Consider the following 20,482-nt stretch of genomic DNA (forward strand, 5'->3'; position numbering starts at 1 on the left):
ATCAATGCTGATTTTTGTTCAAGAGCAGTCCATGCGAGTATGGTTGGCAAAATCCAAGAGGACCTTGATGATTTTGATGGGTTTGTTATAAAACAGATGGAGCAATTACCGACAACAGCAGAGCGAATAGCGTTGGAAACCCGCAAAGATGAGGAATTGGGTAAGATTGTTAAGCTCTTGGAAGCTGGGAAATGCTTGAAAGAACACGGATATAAATCACCGTTTGTAAATTATAAACTGTCTGGCAATTGTTTGGTATTTGAGCATCGGGTTGTAATTCCACAAAAAATTCAGACGCAAGGTGCTAAAGGACCTTCATGCGGCCCATCTAGGCATGGTCAAAATGAAAGGCGTTGCCAGATCTTTTGTTTATTGGCCAGGGTTGGACAAAGACATAGAAGAAAAACGAACCAACGAAATTTGCGGGACATCATTGGCAATATCCGAGAGGGCCATGGGAACGTATCCACATTGATTATGCAGGTCCCTTTGTTGGAAGAATGTTACTGGTGGTTACTGACGCATACAGTAAATGGATTGAAGTTAAGATAACTTCATCGACCTCATCAGCAGCCACGATTGATGCCTTAGACGAGCTGTTCGCAAGTTACGGAGTTCCAATCACGATTGTGTCCGACAATGGCACAGGCTTTGCATCGGAGGAGTTCAAAGATTACTTGACAAGAATTGGAGTGAAATACCACAAATTTACTGCGCCATACCACCCTTCTACTAACGGGCAGGCTGAAAGATCAATTCAGACTATAAAAGCAGCTATGAAAATTATGAAGGCGAGCAAAGAAAATTTACAATCGCGATTAAATCAGTACCTACGGCATTATAGAATTCCTCCTCATGCAACTACGGGCAAATCCCCTGATATGTTATTCCTGGGCAGGACACTGAGAACACGTTTTGACTTAATGAAACCTGAAGAATTCCAATTTAGCATGGCTGAAAAGCAGTATAGTAAATTCACCCCGACATATCGCGTTTTTGAACCAATGCAGGAGATATACTTTCTATCTAACAACAAAAGAATGAACAAGTGGCTTAAAGGCATTATAGTGCGGCGAACGGGTGACGTGCATTACGAAATTTTACATGAAGGGAAGGAGGTTAGACGGCATGTTGATCAGATACGAGGCAGAGTTTCAAATAGGAGAAATGGAGGTAAAGTGGTGACCATTGCTCCTACCGAGTCAAGAAATGTTATTCGATGCTCGTCACCTCCTCAGTCACACTCAACGGCGCAAGGATCAATCGACAATTCGGATGACGAGAACATAGTTACAAGTGATCATTCTCTGGGAGAGATTGAACCTGAAGAAGCAACCCTGGAAGACGGATTTATAACCCCGCAGTCCGATTTTCATGGATTTACCAGTGGTAACATTGAACGTACTTCAAATACACCCCAGCAAGAACCTTGTGTCCTACCACGGAGATCGTCAAGGCCAAGACGGCAAAGAGTCCTTTTCTCTCCACAATAAACATGGACAAAGGGGAGGAAATGTTATGTATTACCTTATTAATATTATAGTTATACCTTATCTGGCTACACTACACATTTGTATTTGAATTCACATTATATGGCAACACTATTTTCATCATTCCTTTAGCCTTAACTTTTACTCTTAGTCCTAAGCCTTCTTTTAACAATAAAACACATAACCTCTGAATGGACATAAACCCACGTGTTATTATTGGATTTAACACGGGGTTTTATATTTACCGGGATTGGTGTTGAGAGTTTCTCTCTCTTCCTCAGTGGTAAATTGTGAATTGTGTTGGAAAACATTACCACAGGTAGGAACAAAAAATGTATCCATCGTACACCGAATTGCGATTAATTCGTCAACTTTTTTGGTTAACTTATCGATACTATCCCAGATTTTTGCAGAACTAGTGTCTCGATTAAGGCATGAACATGACTCACACTTCCAGAAAATTGAGCCACTATTTTTTATAAGGAGATCATACGAGCTTTCATTTAAATTTGTACATTTATCTCTATGGTACTATGGGCAAAAATATGACTTTGCGGGGTTTTATATTTACCGGGATTGGTGTTGAGAGTTTCTCTCTCTCTCAATGTTGCAAAACATTACCACTGGTAGGAACAAAAAACGTATCCATCGTACCCCGAATATCCCATTTTCATCCAATTAAATATATCCTCATATCAATGCTATCATAGACTTTTTTGTGATCAATAATATAATTTCTATAATTTCATATAATGTCTGGGGTCTAAAGTGTTGCAAAGGGAATGACAAATGTATATACACTTTACCATATGGTGAAGGGTATGAAAAGCTTACTTAATATTGGACTACCGTTATGTGGAAGTCGTATAAACATATTGGGAATGAATCTAAGCACTTGATTTCTAAATTATGTGGCTTTTTTAAAATTTATTTTCTATGAATTCTATTATTAGAACAAGTATATCCACGGAAATTTTAGAAGAATTGTACCGCTTATAACTGAAGAACAAAAATCGTAAAATATCCGCGCACATTTTCTATTATAAAATAATTTATTTTCTATAGCAACAATATTCGGTCATAAACATACCCAATATTGTAATGTTATTTTATGTGAATGTCATGGTATAAAAAACGATGTATTTTAGATCCTACTGAAACTCGAAATTCTATCGTGCAAAGAATTGTATTGAAATGTGTGCTATAGCTTCCGATGTAACGATTGGTATATGAGAAAATATATAATACATGGATATTTCTTACCCAGAAATTTTTTTATGCATTGAACAAATCTAAAATATCGTCAATCATTGTTTACCAATATTTCTATGTATTGTTGTACCATGCTTCATATTGTAATATGGAAAACCTTTTTAGTTAAAACATTATCATCAATAATTACGAAAGTAAAGTAAATACATACGAGAATTTCAGGTATGCTTAATAAAGTTGCATTGTATGAAATGTATTTATTAAAGTTAGATTTGAGTTTTGACGTCGTTTCCCTATATTCTTTTGTAAGTGACATATTTTTTCGATCATTATAGCCATCATTAGATAGCCAATCTCCCTACCAAAAACGATCAACATAAGTCAATTTTTTAGTACAGCCCCGCTCAAATTTCGTTATTTTAGGTGTTTGGGCACGTTTTTCAACGGATTTGCCAGTAATATGGTATATTTAATATATGTTAACTTTTTTAATAGCCCTTTATAATTTTGTTTTTAAGGAATTAGTAAATACTTCTTAAAAATTGTGAATGGATTACCGAAAAAATGGGAAAAAAAACTTAAATCTATATCATGCAGACATTCTGTTAAAATTATACTAATTACATATTCAACACGTAGTTTTATTTGTAAAACCACTCAGAGTGTAGTTTCTTAAAAAAAGCTACATATCAATAATTAAAACAATTTGTATTCATTATACTAGTTTTTGGATATGTACAATAATATAATTACTGAAAAATTACCACATCCTAATAAAATGATTCGAATGACATATACACACGCATCTTTATTTGAGTGTATTTTCTAAAATATACACAACTATTGAAGTTTGGTTTATAAGAGTATATTAATATCTATTGTTATATAAGGACTATCCTGAAACATTAGCCGAAATTGATAAATTAAAATTTGACAAAATTTCGTCGAAAAACGTGCCCTAAACTGCCAAATATTATTACGGATAAGGGGGTTACTCTATAAAACTAACCAATATATTACATTTCAAAACCAAAAATTCTAGTAATAATATACAGTTATCACATGTTTAAAAATAAAAGCAAAAGTACCAGTAAAAGTTGTTTCTACGTACTTAAACAATTTGATTACTTGATATTCTTCAAGAAAAAAATCATATTTTTGGAAATAAGCTTACAATTAAGTGAAATATTAGAATAAATTTAAATTAAGTGCCTAAATAACATCACCAAAGTAAAAGTACATTTCAACAGCTTTAATCAAATAATATATAAGTTTGTGCAATTTTGCAGTCGAAATTGTTTATAACGACAATTCAAAAGTCCAGAATTTCTGCCCTTTATAGCCCACACAAAAGAATGTCGCTTATAACGACGACATATCGGGTTTAAATGCCTGTTTTGCAAAATATTCAAATTTTCCTATAATTTTTAAAAACGAAACCCAAAAGCAATTTTAAAAAAATTACAAAATAATATACAATTTTTTTAAAGCGGTTGAAGTGTAAACTTCCTTTGGTGATGTTAATTAGGCACTTAATTTAATTTTATACTAGTATTTTCTTCAAGAAAAAAATCATATTTTTGGAAATAAGCTTACAATTAAGTGAAATATTAGAATAAACTTAAATTAAGTGCCTAAATAACATCACCAAAGTAAAAGTACATTTCAACAGCTTTAATCAAATAATATATAAGTTTGTGCGATTTTGCAGTCGAAATTGTTTATAACGACAATTCAAAAGTCCAGAATTTCTGCCCTTTATAGCCCACACAAAAGAATGTCGCTTATAACGACGACATATCGGGTTTAAATGCCTGTTTTGCAAAATATTCAAATTTTCCTATAATTTTTAAAAACGAAACCCAAAAGTAATTTTAAAAAAATCACAAAATAATATACAATTTCTTTAAAGCGGTTGAAGTGTAAACTTCCTTTGGTGATGTTAATTAGGCACTTAATTTAATTTTATACTAGTATTTTTCATAATTTTAAGTTTATTTCATAAAAATTGACTTTTTCGTGAAGAATTTCAAATATTTAAATAATTTATGTACGAAGAAATAACCTTTTCTACTACTTTTGTTTATATTTTTAAACATAAAATGTTTGTATACACCTGTATACTTACTTTTGTGATTAACCGCATGTGCAAAATTTTGTTTCGAAGAACATCTTTATTTTGCAATTTAGCAATTGAGTCCACATTCACTCAAACCTTTATATCTACTTTAAATTAGACTCGAAATTATTGAGGAATTTAAATTCACAACTTTTAAAAGATATAAATATGGTTTACCATTTTACACGTACTTTAGCAGTTCAAACAGCTTCGGATCAGAAACACGTATATTTCGAGCAAGGTTCCAGCTAAGATGTACCATTGGGACAATACTTTTAAAATTTTGAAGCTTGTTCCATTCATACCGCTCAATAGCTAATGAATATTGTCGGGCTGTAAGAGGTCCAACATTCCATGCTATATTATTACACCATCCAACCGACTGCACCCAATGTACACAACTGAAAGGAGAAATAATATATATTTTAATGTAGTAAATAATGATATATTATAATATATAGCTATAGGTCATATTCGTATTGATGATAGCGGAAGCAATCTTGGTCACTCTGAATTTTAAACTATAACCATTATATGCAACCAATGTACATTCGTTTCCACGACAGAGGGGTCTACGATCCGAAACGACCCGAGTCTTACTCGGCCAACGTCTGTCACCTCAGCCCATTGTGTAAAAGCAATAGGGCTGCTACAACAACCAATGTACATTAATTAATTTAATGATAACAGGGACGTACGCAGGGGGAAATGTTTTTTTTTTAATAAATGTATATTTTTTATTCCACTAGAGTTCTCCAAATTTTTACATCCACAAGAGGAATGTAACAAAATCCCAGATGAAATCATATAAGAATTGGTGGAGAATATGCCAAAGTGTATAAAAGAACATAGATTGTGGACAAATCTATAGAAGAGATAGTAGAATCGTTGGAAGAAATAGGGGAAATGGTAAGATTTAATTTGGTTTTATTTTTAAGATATAGAAGTTTCAGTGTCAAGGGTTGGTGCGCAAAAGTACAGGTCATATATAATGAGTTCGAACTCTGAGTATTTTTATAGAACTACATTATTTGTACCATGTGTGGACGAACTAATTGCAATTATGACAAACAGATTTCTGGAATGTGAAAAAATAGTTAAATCATTATCGAGAATCATAAAATTTTAATGTAAAGAATGTGCCCCAATATTCGCACTAAGTCGTCAATATATCCAAATCAAAAGAATTAAAAATATCCAGTGACTGACTTCCAAGATGATGTGACAGCAATGCAAATTTTCGTTTGTCACCTAAACCGGTATACACACATTTTTTGTTCGTTTTCGTCTTTTTTCCATTCGTTCTTTCAACTAAAAAAAATTATCTTTTGGAATATATGCAGAAAACTCATGAGTAGGGAACAACAAGAATAATCGATATTCTCTGAAATTTGGGTCAATATTGATTATACCGAAATTTGGGATGTGCCACTGGAATTTTTACCAGGAAAGATTTTACCAAGAACACAAAATTCCTGTTTAAGGTGATTAGGTTGAAACCCGTGCCCAAGAGCACTCCGGTGATTTCAACAGACATTGAATTGATTTCTCATCAAAAATATGTATTTCGAGGTGCTGGAAATGTGTGCTATAGCTTCCGATGTAACGATCAAGATATACGGTATATGAGAAAATATATAATACATGGATATTTCTTAGCCAGAAAAATTGTTTATGTATTGAACAAATCTAAAATACCGACAATTATTTTTTACCAAGATTGCTATGGCAAGACAACACTCGTTTAGTATATACTTTCCATAGTCCACGATCTAAAAAAGGGTATCACATTACATTCCATGTAAGTGCCAGCAGTTAAGGGTAACTTCCTTTAAACGATCAGAACAATATGGAGTAAATCATACACCAATAGACCAGCACACTGCACTTGATCTCATGGCAGGATTTTCAAATTAGGACTCACAAGCATAAAATATATTAACGAAGACAAACCGTGTGCGATGTTAAAGTGAGTGTATCTAGAGTTATAAAAAATTGAGAAACATAACCTCGAACAACACAAACGGATGTATGATGACAATGAAGTACTAAAAATGTTAGTGTTGAAGTCATCAAACAAGAATAATATTTTAATGTCTTAAAGATGTTTTAAAATGGTGCCCCTAATATATTGAGATATCTGCAGTTGGTGGTAAATATACAACAGAAATAAAGTTGCAGATTGACCAGGCAATAATTCACAAAAAGGGACTCACATTTTCTCAGATCAACTATATATATATATATAAGATGCAAAAGTGAACTCTGTACCCCAAATAACATCAACGCGCAGGACGTCCTGTCGTATTGAACTGCAGCGACTACCAGCCATGTTGTGCGAATGAATGAGAATGCAACAGCTCAAAAGGCATATACTGATGGTTACCGTAGAAGGGGTAGGCCACGAATTAGATGGAAATACAAAGTTGAAAACAACATCTTGGAACGTGGTCTTTCAAATTGGAGGAAATGCGCACAAGACCGGCTGATAATTATCTTCAGCCGGTACTTCCCGTTATTCGGTATTTAGGAGAATTGTGGTACATTTTTCAATAAAATTTGTTATAATTTTTTTTCGACGTTCCCACGCCTCTCATTCCCACCCCTGCCGACTGAGGGGGCGACCTCCCCTTACGTATTGGTCGCGTACACACCATGATCCGAATCATGATGGGATTTGAGAGTGGAATAGAAAAACCAGCTACAGAATCTACTTCAACAGCCAGTTTGTTATTAAGTTTTACTACTCATTTAAAAATACAATAATATTAGATTTTATTTGTTCTACGCTCAAGCAAAAATCTACATTAGAGTATACATAGTTAAAGTCAATACACATTTTACTAAGAGGATCTCCCATAGAGTAATTCGTGCGGTGGAAGTCTACATATAACAGTTGATAGTGTCTACTAGATCGGACAGGAACATTTATTCTAATAGAAGATCCGAGAATTCTTTGACCCACCGTTTTATAAATCCTAAGACACCATAGGCTTTTTTTACCATAGATATAACATGATTGTTAAAATTTAATTTTGGATCTATTAGAATACCAAGATCAACGAAAGAATCTACAGTTGATAAAACCGAACTATTAATATAGTAATGTCTTATCGAGAAAGAATTTCTAGAAAAACACATATGTTTACATTTATTTAAATTCAAGTCCATACAATTTAGGCTGCACCATTGAAATAGGCTATTTAAATCATGCTGGAGTAAATCAGCTTGCTTTTCAGAATGATGGGTAATGAACAACTTGACATCGTCTGCATACATTAACAATTTGGAATGCGACACAGAATTTGGCAAATCATTTACAAACAATAGAAACAGAATCGGGCCTAGGTAACTTCCTTGCGGAACACCTGATGGAACATTAATCGATTTTGAAACACATCCCTCAAACAAAACTAGCTGTGTCCTATTTTGTAAGTAAGATGAAATCCAATTTACCAAATTTATACTAAAGCCAATATGATTTAATTTATAAAGTAGAAGTTTATGGTTAACTCTATCAAAAGCTTTACTAAAGTCTGTATAAATTGTATGAGTTTGTTTACGCTGAACAATCCCTTTATCACAGTAGAAGTAAAGTGTATAAGATTGGCAATAGTTGAAAGACCACTACGAAAACCATGTTGATATGGACTTAACAAGGGTTGAATTCTGTGTGAAATAACGGTAGTAATAAACTTTTCGAACAATTTTGGAATAGCACTTAATTTTGCAATTCCTCTATAATTCGAAACATTTGTTAGACTACGAGACTTGTGTAAGGGTATTATATAAGACTTCTTCCAACAAGTAGGAACATAACCATATTTAAGGAATAATTAAATAATAACGTTAGAGGTAATGCTAATGTATCTGAACAATTCTTTAGAATTATGCTGGGTACACCATCAAGGCCTGGACATTTAATAGGCTTTAAACTACGTAGATTTTTGGAGACCTCTCGACTTTGTAAGAAGGGCATAAATATTTGATCTATCTTTGATACAGGGTTAGCCAACAATACATATGCAAACTGCTATGATTGTGTTGGACACACGCATAGATCCGTTGGGAGAGTAATTTTCGCTCTCTCGGTACAGATCGTCTATGTTAAAGCATTGGAAAGCATACAACATGTTGAGAATAATGTTGAGTTCGAACACAGAACTGTGATTGTATTGGTACTCTCCCAAAGCGCCCACGGGCGCCTGTTTGGTGAACAGTGCTTTGATAGTTCATAAGGATATGGGTCTTTAACCTGATAAGTAGTATTAGAATAAGTCGTGGCAAAAAAATTTGCAAAACATTCTGTAATTTCGGAGTGTTTCGAAAATTCTTGGTTATTGTATTTTAAAATTGTAGGCTTAGAAGAAACTTTTCTTTTTAGATTAACAAATTCATAAAATGATTTTGGATTGGATTTAAAATTATCCTTAATCTTGTTAAGATAAAGATTATACAACCTTCGGGATTCTATTGTATATTTTGATCTAGCAACAGAATAGTTAGCATAGTCTATAGATGATCCTGATTTTTTATATTTTTTAAAAAGTTTATTTTTTGAGTTTTTTATACATGACAATTCGCGTGTATTCCATGGATGGCTATCAGAGCTTCTAGTTCTAACAGTAGGAACACATTCAGAAATAAATTTGTTTAGAGTAACATAAAATGTATCTATTGTAAACTCGAGATCAATAGGGCTCTTACAAAGGCATAGAGAGGTCCAATTTACAGATGAGATAAGTGAGTTGAGTTTGCAAAAGTTCGTTTTTTTATAGTTAAAAGTAGTTTTTAATGAGTTTAACGAATTGTCAGAAATTATGGATATACATAAAGTTGGCTGATAATTATCTTCAGGAATACAAATAGGTATTCTAACTAATTCAAAATATGGAGTATGATTTACGAAGGCTAGGTCAAGGATTTTCTCATGACTATTTACTATATTGTTTATTTGTTGGAGATTAATGTCACAAAATCGATTAATAATTTCAGAAGTAAATTGATTTAAATTTATATCAGATGTCAATGGAGTAAGAGCTTCTGACTCTGGCAATGAAAGCCACTTCACAGATGGCATATTAAAATCGCCAAGAACTAATATTCGGTCCGAATCATTCATTTTATCAATTATGGATTGTATTGCTAACATATGCTGATTATAGATATCAAGCTGCGATGAAGGAGGAATATATGAACAAGTGACGAATAATTTAAATTTACCCAATTCAATGGATATGCCGACAAATGCTATATCAGTTAATTGATTTAATTGGATTACATTAGTGGAATATTTGGCGTCCACTGCGATGAGGACACCACCAACCATTTTATTTATCCGATCTTTTCTAAAAATTTGATATTTTGAACTTAGAATTTCACTATTAAGCACAGATATTTTAAGCCAAGTTTCAGAAAATACTATAATATTATAATCAAAACCATGGCTATCAGTATATAAACGAGTTAACTTTGTATTTAACCTTCTTATATTCTGGTAGCAAATAGTAAGAAAATTATTTAGTTTTTTGAAGCCGTTTCTGGTTTACGAGTTTTCTGTCCTTTCTAGAAATTCCTTTACGAATGCTCTAGCAGGCCAAAAATCTCTCGAGATCAACTTTGTAAATATATCTTCATGCACTAATATTTTGAATGAAGATCTACTCTCTGAATATACTGATCGAAGCTTAAAGCATCGTAAAAAGTAACTTCCCTCAATTTTTGATTTAATATAATAATTTATATCATCAGCCGTAGTATCCGGTGCAAATATAGATACAAATACCATTTTCATGGCTGGAACCGTTACTAATGGTCTTTGGGAGGTTTGTGGGATTAAACCAGTTGAAGCCACGGGAGCAGCCAGTGAAGACTCATCAGATGAAGGAAGTGATAACTCCTGTATTCAATGAGTAGTTGTCTCCAATTGGGGGATAGCAACACTCATGGTTTTAGGGGTTATTATTCCTTCCGCTGTATCCTTTCTGGCTTCAGTAGCTGCCTCCGTCACAACATACGACTGGCCACGAACAGATTCAGTTGTATCTATGACACTTTCAGAAACTGTTCGTGATACAGTACTCCCAGCAGAAACTGAGGCTTTACGACTAGGCAAAGTTTTACCTGGCGCCTTTTTCGTAGATCTCTTGCGTTTCTGTCCAGAAACTGACGGCGATGACACAAACTCTTCTAGATCTTGGTTCTTCTCGAACATTGAAGAAAAGTTTTCAAATCGGGTCGATAATGAGGAAAATTCACTTTTTATCGATGCTAACTCCGATCGCAAATCTTTTACAAAATTGTAAAATTCGACAGAAAGTTTTCTACAATGCACGCAGCACCAACGAACACCAACATTTTCTCTAATTGTATCCACTACTCTTGCATTAATCCGGGCACACTTTACATGCCATTGATTAAGGCAAAGCCAACACGTTACACATAATGCATCATCTGTAACAATATTGCACAACTCGTAGGGACACGACATTTTTAATAACTTTTTTTTACTAATTAATGATGTTAGAAATAAAAAATATCTGGGATTTCAATTCCTTAAATTTTTTATAAAAGCAAAGTGTTGGCAACTCTGTAATGACAACTAAACAAAAAGAAAGAAGAGAAAAAATGTTATGTTACAACAACTAAAAAAGTAATGTAACAAGAGGAACACACAGGTAATGAAACAAAAAAAGGTTGATTATTATAATTAGACTGAAAAAAATACAATTATTTTGGCACTAATCAAAAATGATTTACCACACCAATTGGTACAATATGCACAAAATCATTAAAAAACACTTTCAAACACTTTTTAATACACAGACACTTATTTTATCACAAAATATCAATATTTTTTAAAAAAGTTACGGAGCACAATAAAATTGATCAACAATCATGACAGGGTTGCCAAGCAGGTTTATAATTCTGATTGGATCGATATCATCGATATGCTTAACACGTTTTATCGAATTGGTAGCAATTTGGTACTTTGAGTTCTTATTAGGTAACAACAAATCTCCCTAGCAAAATTTATCCATATCGGTTCACTTTTTTATCCACAGAAAATGTAATTAAATTTCAAAAACAGTTTTTACCAAATTTCGTGTTTTTGGCAGGTCAGTTCCCGCCGTTATAGTCGTTATAGTCGAAACGACGTCGAATAGAGTCGTCTTTTGCAAATTGGTATTCCCTATGTCGTTGTCGACATTTATCGATAACTATTGAAACATTTTTGGTATACCACATGGCCTATAAATAAGGTCACCAAGGGAGACAAGCTGATTATCGATACCTCTCAAGTTTGCTGTCAAAATGCATTATTGTGAATTGACTTCCATTATGAAAACGTAAACAAAGTCGAAATTTTTGACATTAGACTTGAGAAAAAACAGCTGTTTTCCGATTTGGATTGCTATCTTGGTGACCTTATTAATAGATCTTGGTATTCCGTAACAATGTGTGACGACGATGTCGAAGATTTCTTCGTCATAGTTTTTGTTGACGACTGAAGCGTTTGAACATTTTTTTTTTAGAAATTAAAAAAAACATGACCGGTCAAGAACAGGATACATCATTCTAGAATCTATTCAATACTTAATGCAACATAAAATGTAAATAAAGAAAAATATATGGAATCTATATATAAATATGAACCGATTTTGACCAATGTCAATAGGACTATGTGGAAATAAAATGTCATCCCAATTGGATGGATTTTTTCCAAATTTCATCCCGTTCAGATCATAATGGTGGCATGTAACTTGTTTAAAATAATACATGAATGGAGGGACATGCATAAATCGACTAAAAATAATTCTATGTACATATATACTAAAAAGTAACTATGGGTCTATCTCGTTTCTTTTTGGTCGTTGCAGACACATTTACCAAGACATAATGCCCTGTGCCACAGTGCGGTGAAGGATACAAACACATTTTTGCCCAAAAATATGCAACAAAATTTTTGTTTTTATTGATATTATCGATAAATAGTCGACACCGTCGCATGAGTGTTACAGAATACCAAATCAGTGTCGAAGTGATGTCGATGTCGATGCGAAGTGATGTCGAAAGAGAAACGTCGTCGACAACGACGACGACATACGGAATGGGGGTGAATATAATGAAAAGTTTGCAACAACATATCAATAAATCCAAAACTATTAAAATTTTCTCATGTACTTTAATAATTTCGAAGTTATGAAGGGATGAACCCCGGCTTCAGCTATGTTAAAAATAATTGGAAATATTGCCCTTATCTGTTCGAAAACATTAATTTCATAAAAACGTAAATGGTGTTTCCGTTCTTCGGGTGTAATGTGAACATATGTGTAGTTATTAAAATATTCACCCCTATTCTGTATGTCGTCGTCGACACGAAACGACGTCGAAGAGAGTCGTCTTTTGCAAATTGGTATTCCCTATGTCGTTGTCGACATTTATCGATAACTATTGAAACATTTTTGGTATTCCGTAACAATGTGTGACGACGACGATGTCGAAGATTTCTTCGTCATAGTTTTTGTTGACGACTGAAGCGTTTGAACATTTTTTTTTTAAATTAAAAAAAAAAAAAAACGGCCGGACAAGAACAGGATACATCATTTTAGAATCTATTCAATACTTAATGCAAAATAAAGTGTAAATAAAGAAAAATATATGGGATCTATATATAAACCTAAACCGATTTTGACCAATGTCAATAGGACTCGTCTATGTGGAAATAAAATTTCATCCCAATTGGATGGATTTTTTCCAAATTTCATCCCGTTCGGATCATAATGGTGGCATGTAACTTGTTTAAAATAATACATGAATGGAGGGACATGCATAAATCGACTGAAAAATAATTCTATGTACATACTATATACTAAAAAGTAACTATGGGTCTATCTCGTTTCTTTTTGGTCGTTGCAAACACATTTACCAAGACATAATGCCCTGTGCCACAGTGCGGTGAATGATACAAACACATTTTTGCCCAAAAATATGCAACAAAATTTTTGTTTTTATTGATATTATCGATAAATAGTCGACATCGTCGCATGAGTGTTACAGAATACCAAATCAGTGTCGAAGTGATGTCGATGTCGATGCGAAGTGATGTCGAAAGAGAAACGTCGTCGACAACGACGACGACATACGGAATAGGGGTGATTGTGATTGTGTTGGCATCTCTGACTATTCTGGTGAAAGCATGAACTTTTCAAAAAGACCTGCGGTAACGTCCATTGCGGCCGACTCACACTCTGATTATGATTTTCAGCCACAAACAGTGCTGCCAGTTAAATTTCATGAAAAATCGTCATTTTTTCAGAAAAAAATCGGCATAATCGGCATTTGTATTTTTAAAAATCGGCAAAAAATCGGAAGCATATAATTTATAAGTAAATTCATATTTTTTTGGTTTATAACAAATCAATATTGTTTATTACATTAAAAAAAAGATAACAAATTCAATTCTGTATAAAAAAATAACATAAAAGATTCATTTTTCTACAAAAAATGTAGATTTTTCTAAAATGTAGTAATTATTATGTACACTAGTGAGATCTTTCAGATCATAAAAATAACTTACAAACTAGTACATATTTTTATTGCACAATTTTAGTAATTCATTATCAATTTTGAAATTAAAACAATATGAATTATTTAGTTTGAGGTAATATTTAGAATGAATCATTCTCAAGTGAGCTTCTAATTTTAGTTTTGTTAAGGTTTACCTGACTAAAAATTCGTTCCACATTTGCTGTGCAGTGTGGAAGAACCATAATTCTTTGTACAAATTTAGACAAAACTGGAAAAGCTAATTTGGAGTCCCCACATTTAATTTCGGAAATTTTTTTCCAAAAACTTTTTTAATTATATTCTGCATTTTCAACAATTTCTTCAAAATTCAGAACTCGGAGTCTAAAGATTTGCCTTATTCGATGTAAAATATAAACTAGACAGAATACAATGCTGACAAAAAATGCAGATATCTAAGCCATTGAAAACGGCTTCGCCGATAGTTATAATGATTTAAAGCTGCCAATTTTATATGTTTGTATGGTAACGCCGTATTAAATTAAAAAGTTAAGGGCCCCATACACTATAAATCATGCCGTCATGCCGATGAACCTCTTTTTGTATATGTGAGATTGACTAGTGTATGGCAAACTCTTCAATCACTATACCAAAAAATCGATTTTTTCCCCAAAAATTGCATTTTGAGTCGTAAATTCAGTTGTTTTTTTATTCCGTCACAATTTTATTATTTTTGTACACAAAATTATTTACTGACAACTTTCAAAATGAATATTATTCACCAGATTGATAGGGGTTCATTTTCAAAATCAAAACTATTTTAATTTTCTTCATGCATTGTGTGTGTCACACATACATAAATAAACTTTAAAAAAATAACACATACTATTATAAATGCTGTACGGCATGATGTATAGTGTATGGGACCCTTTAGACAATTTGTGTCGATTGTTGAAATATCGGCAATTCTGAGGCAAAAATCGGAAAATCGGCATTTTCCATTTTTAGAGTGAAAAATCGTCAAAATGCCGATAAATCGGCAAATATGGCAGCCCTGGCCACAAATAAAACATTTTAAAAAAGAGAACATTTGAAATAAAATGAATCGATCGGTTTTCTTGGATCGCATATCAGATTTAGCATAAGTTGCGTTTTGTAAATTCTGCGTCTTATTTTCAAAAAAGAGGGTGCGGAAAGTTCAACCACCAAGTCCCATAAGTACTTCTGTTACGCCCTTTCAAAAATTGGAAAAATGCTATTGAATGTTTTACCGACCTCGAAAAAATGGAATACCTCAAAAACGTGATGATGAGGACATAGGGCTATATCGAGAAGGAAAAATGTTATGGACAAACAAGATACATTGAAGGAACATACGTATAAAGTTAAAGTGGTCATTGGGATACATTTATTGTGTGGAATGGGAGAATGTCGCCATGAGGGAAAGTAGACTACGGAATACTGTCGTTAGACGTAGAAAATCCCAATGAAGCAAATTTGAGAGCGCTGTTGCGATATTAAGCGGATAGAGATGAAAAAGTTAGGAGAGAACAACCAAAAATTCAACATACCTGAGTCCTAGAACACAGAATGAGTTAATATAAATTATACATCCAGAAGTTTATTTTTGATGAAGTGAAAAGTACTTTTATATTGTGAAACACCAAGGTTTGAGCGGTATGATGGAATATATAGAAGAAATAATATAATTTCATTTCATAATTGTGGGAAGAAATGTGGAAAAATGGTAAGAATTAATTTGGATCTTTTTCTAATAAATAAGTTATTGATGTTAGATCAAACCATTCTTATTACATACTGCTATAGTGTTAATCGTATCTCAACACTTGCTATTAATATTTGCTAAATAAAAAAATTCTTTTATTTAATCGAATTTCATACTTAGAAACATCAAAATTTGATTTGAATTGCCTTGTAGAATTTATCTTGCCTCATATTAACTGGATTTTGGGCGAAAATACCACTGATTTTGTACCTGTTTTGTCAACAATCTCAGAATCAGGTATTTTGGGCGAAAATACCACTGATTTTGTACCTGTTTTGTCAACAATCTCAGAATCTGGTATTGAAGTTTTTTGGGACACTATATTTGATCGATGCTTACTACAAATAAATAACATAAGAAATGCCAATAACAGAATTCAAGACCTCGTTTTTTCTTACTTCCCAAACGTTTCATTGGCTAGATGTTCTCCATTTGCAGAACCTGAAGATAAAAATCATCATACTTTATGTTTAAATTTAGAACTGCAAGATAATTTTCAAATAACACTTTGAAACGTAAGCAAACTCGTAAATTAAATTTTGCGAAAACAATCTTCAATCGATTTTTTTTTTGCCATACAGTTATCTAATACTAAGTAGGAATGTGGAAATCTCACTCATCTGTTTCATATTTTTATACCACGAGGAAAATTTACTTTTTATCGATGCTTACTCCGATCGCAATTATTTTACAAAATTGTAAAAGTCGGCAGAAAGTTTTCTACGATGCACGCAGCACCAACGAACACCAACATTTCCCTAACTATTGCATAAATCCGGACACACTTTACATGCCATTGATTAAATCAAAGGAACACACAGGTAATGAAACAAAAAAGATGACTATTATAATTAGACTAAAAAATACAATTCTTTTGGCACTTATTAAAAAAGGATTTACCACACCAATTAGTAAAATATGCAGAAAATTATTAAAAAAAAAACACTTTTTAATACACAGACACGTATTTTATCACAAAATGTTACTTACTTACTTAGCTGGCTTGTTACAGAACGGTTGTTCCATAAGCCGAGCTTAAAAAAGATTTCCAAGCGCGTCGGTCTTGTGCGCAAGTCCACCAATTTGGAAGACTACGTTCCAAGATGTTGTTTTCTACTTGGTCTAATTCGTGGCCTTCCCCTTCTACGGGAACCATCAGTAGGCTTATTTTTATATGCCTTTTGAGCTGGGGCATCTTCATTCATCCGCACAACATGGCCTAGCCACCGTAGTCGCTGCAGCTCAATACGACTGACTATGTCGATGTCCGCGTATAAATTGTAAAGCTCCTGGTTCATTCGACGCCGATATTCACCGTCGACGCAGATAGGCCCGTAGATCTTTCGGAGAATTTTTCTCTCAAACACCCCAAGAACTGCCTCATCTGCTTGCGCAAGTACCCATGCTTCCGATCCATATAATAGCACGGGTAGTATCAGTGTCTTGTAAAGTGTGAGTTTGGTCTGGCGGGAGGTGGCCTTGTTTCTAAACTGCTTACTTAGACCATAGTAGCATCTGTTGGCCATCACTATCCTTCTCCGAATTTCAAAACTGATGTCATTTATCGTTTATCGTTTTATTTATGGCGGTACCAAGGTATATAAAGTCTTTAACTACCTCGAAGCTGTAGTTCTCAAGTTCCACAGTTGGTCCGAGTCTACTGGACGTCTTGCGCGTTGATACCATCAGCTTGGTCTTCTCGCCGTTTACTGCCAGACCCACTTTGGCAGACTCCTTTTCAATTTGTTCAAAGGTGGCTGTTACCGCTCGCAATGTTCGACCCATTATGTCGATGTCATCCGCGTAGGCGAGTAACTGGTGTTGTTTGGTGTACAGAGTGTCATTTCTGTTCACATTTGCGTCTCGTATGACCTTTTCTAGTAGGATGTTTAAAAGATCACACGACAAACTGTCACCTTGTCTGAATCCTCGTTCGGTATTGAAGGGCTCCGATAGGTCCTTTCCTACTTTAACGGCTGACCTTGTGCCACTTAATGTTATCCTGCATAGCCGTATTAATTTTGCAGGAATGCCGAACGCAGACATGGCTTTAAACACCTCTGAACGGATAGGGCTGTCGAATGCGGGTTTATAGTCGACAAATAGGTTGTATGTGTCGATGTGTTTTTCGTGGGTCTTTTCCAGGATTTGGCGCAGAGTGAAAATCTGGTCAATGGTGGATTTGCCAGGTCTGAAGCCGCATTGGTATGGTCCGATGATGTCATTGACCATTGACTTCAATCGTTCACACAGCACACTGGATAACACTTTATATGCGATGGGAAGGAGACTTATTCCTCTATAGTTGGCACATATCGTTTTGTCTCCTTTTTGTGCACGGGACACAGGATGATGAGGTTCCAATCATTGGGCATGCATTGAATAGTTCGGCTGGTAACCCATCGGCTCCTGCTGCTTTGTTGTTCTTGAACCGATTAATTGCTTTTATGACCTCATCTTGGCTAGGTGGTATACACTCTATACCATCATCTCTTATTGGTTTTGGGATATCTTCTTCATCGCCACTATTTGATACTAGTAGCTTTTCGAAAAGCTCCTTCCAGATCCTCAACACGCTGTCTGTATCTGTCACCAGGTTTCCTTCTTCATCCCTACAGGAGGATGTGCCTGCACCAAAGCCTTCAGTTTGGTGTTTTACTCGTTGGTTAAATTTCCGGACTTCATTCTGACTCCTGTGCATCTCGATTTGCTCACGCTCACGTTTTTCTTGTTCTTTCTTCTTTTTTCTGAAAACACGTTTCTCCTCTCTCCTTTTCTCCCGATAATTCTCCATCACGTTACGTGTTGCTACTGTCTGCAGGGTTGCCCTATACGCTGCGTTTTTCACATCAGTAGCATTACGACACTCCTGGTCGTACCATGGGTTTCTTGGTGATGGTCTTTGGTACCAAATTGTTCTTTTTGCTGCAGTTTGTTGGGAGTGGGCAATTCTTTGCCATTGTGCTTCTATACTATTATCAGGACAAGAAGTGCTTTCTTCAAGCAGATGGGTAAGTTGAGCGGAGTAGGCCTCGGCTACCTGTTGTGTTTGCTACCTGTGTATTAGATCGCACCTTTGCTGCAACATTAAGACGGGTGCGTACCTTGGCTGCCACAAGGTAATGGTCCGAATCGATATTCGCTCCTCGGATCGATCGGACGTCTAAAACACTGGATGAATGCCTTCCGTCTATCACAACATGATCAATTTGATTTCTCGTTACTTGATCAGGAGAGATCCAGGTGGCCTTGTGTATATCGAGATGTTTGAATCTGGTGCTACCATGTTTTTTGCTGCCGCGAAGTCAATCAACCTCATGCCGTTGTCGGATGTTTCTTCATGAAGGCTGAATTTTCCGACGGTGGGGCCAAAGATATTTTCCCTTCCGATTTTTGCATTAAAATCTCCTATCAGAATTTTAATGTCATGGCCAGGGCAACGGTCATATGCTGTTTCTAGGCGCTCGTAAAATATGTCTTTGGTCTGCTCATCTTTATCTTCAGTCGGAGCATGGGCGCAAATTAGACTGATGTAAAAGAACTTAGCTTTTATACGGATTATAGCAATTCGCTCATCTACCGGAGTGAATCTGGAGACAAGGTCTTTTATTCTCCTGTTAAACATAAATCCGCAGCCAAATTCATGTCTCGTTTCATGGCAGCTATAATACAGGGCGTAATTGTCTGATTTACTTACGCCTGTCCCTTTCCATCGCATTTCCTGTAAGGCAATAATAGGTTCGTTCGTTTACTTTCCCAGTAATATTTACTCAGTAAGAATTTGCAGAGAGTAAATACGAATTTTTCCTTTTCAAGAGAGAAAACTGCAAAAAGTAAACGAACAACATCCAGTAAAAAGATTGTTTCGACACAGCTGATTAAAACAACAAACAAATTGGCTCAAACTAAAAAACAGCATTTTTATTAGAAAAATGGATAACAAGCGGAAAATTGATGTTGTTTGTTCCCCACAACCATTTAAAAGTTTGTGACCTGTTATTCCTGTATCTGCAATTGATATTGGGGTGGACATAACCGATGGTGTTCCAGACATGTTAGGGATGCACACTTTTTTTTTGGATTTGGAACCTAAAAAATCGTTCGCCAATTACTCTTGTATTACCTTATTTTTAAATACTTGCGTTTTCTTCATCCATTTTGGTATTTAATGATACAAAATCAAAATAAAATTCACAAAACAATCAATTTTCTTGAGAACAATTTTTTGTTTGTTTACAAAACATAACAAAACAGCTGATTAAATATCAGCTGATGGTACAAGAAAATTCTTACTGAGTAAATTTTCCTTGTTAGAATTTGCAAATACTCAGTAACACAACTGTCAAA

The 20,482-nt window shown here is 34.4% G+C and overlaps 2 protein-coding genes across 2 annotated transcripts in view; one reads left to right on the forward strand and one right to left on the reverse strand.

Annotated features, from left to right (window-relative positions):
* The first annotated feature begins 500 nt into the window (after positions 1-500).
* LOC133324111 (uncharacterized protein K02A2.6-like) lies at positions 501-1,493 on the forward strand. Its single transcript, XM_061532994.1, has one exon. The coding sequence runs from the start codon at positions 501-503 to the stop codon at positions 1,491-1,493; it is 993 nt and encodes a 330-aa protein (XP_061388978.1).
* A 3,509-nt stretch (positions 1,494-5,002) lies between these two features.
* Positions 5,003-20,482, reverse strand: part of LOC133324112 (histone demethylase UTY) — a 182,922-nt gene continuing 167,442 nt past the window's right edge. The window contains exon 12 of the mRNA XM_061532995.1: positions 5,003-5,222. Coding sequence (XP_061388979.1) covers positions 5,003-5,222 — 220 coding nt within the window. The remainder of the gene's footprint in view (positions 5,223-20,482) is intronic.

The sequence above is a fragment of the Musca vetustissima genome, unplaced genomic scaffold (assembly GCF_032173495.1).
Source record: "Musca vetustissima isolate MV318-11 ecotype Yass unplaced genomic scaffold, APGP_CSIRO_Mvet_v1 utg36391, whole genome shotgun sequence".
In the NCBI taxonomy this organism is placed as follows: Eukaryota; Metazoa; Arthropoda; class Insecta; order Diptera; family Muscidae; genus Musca; species Musca vetustissima.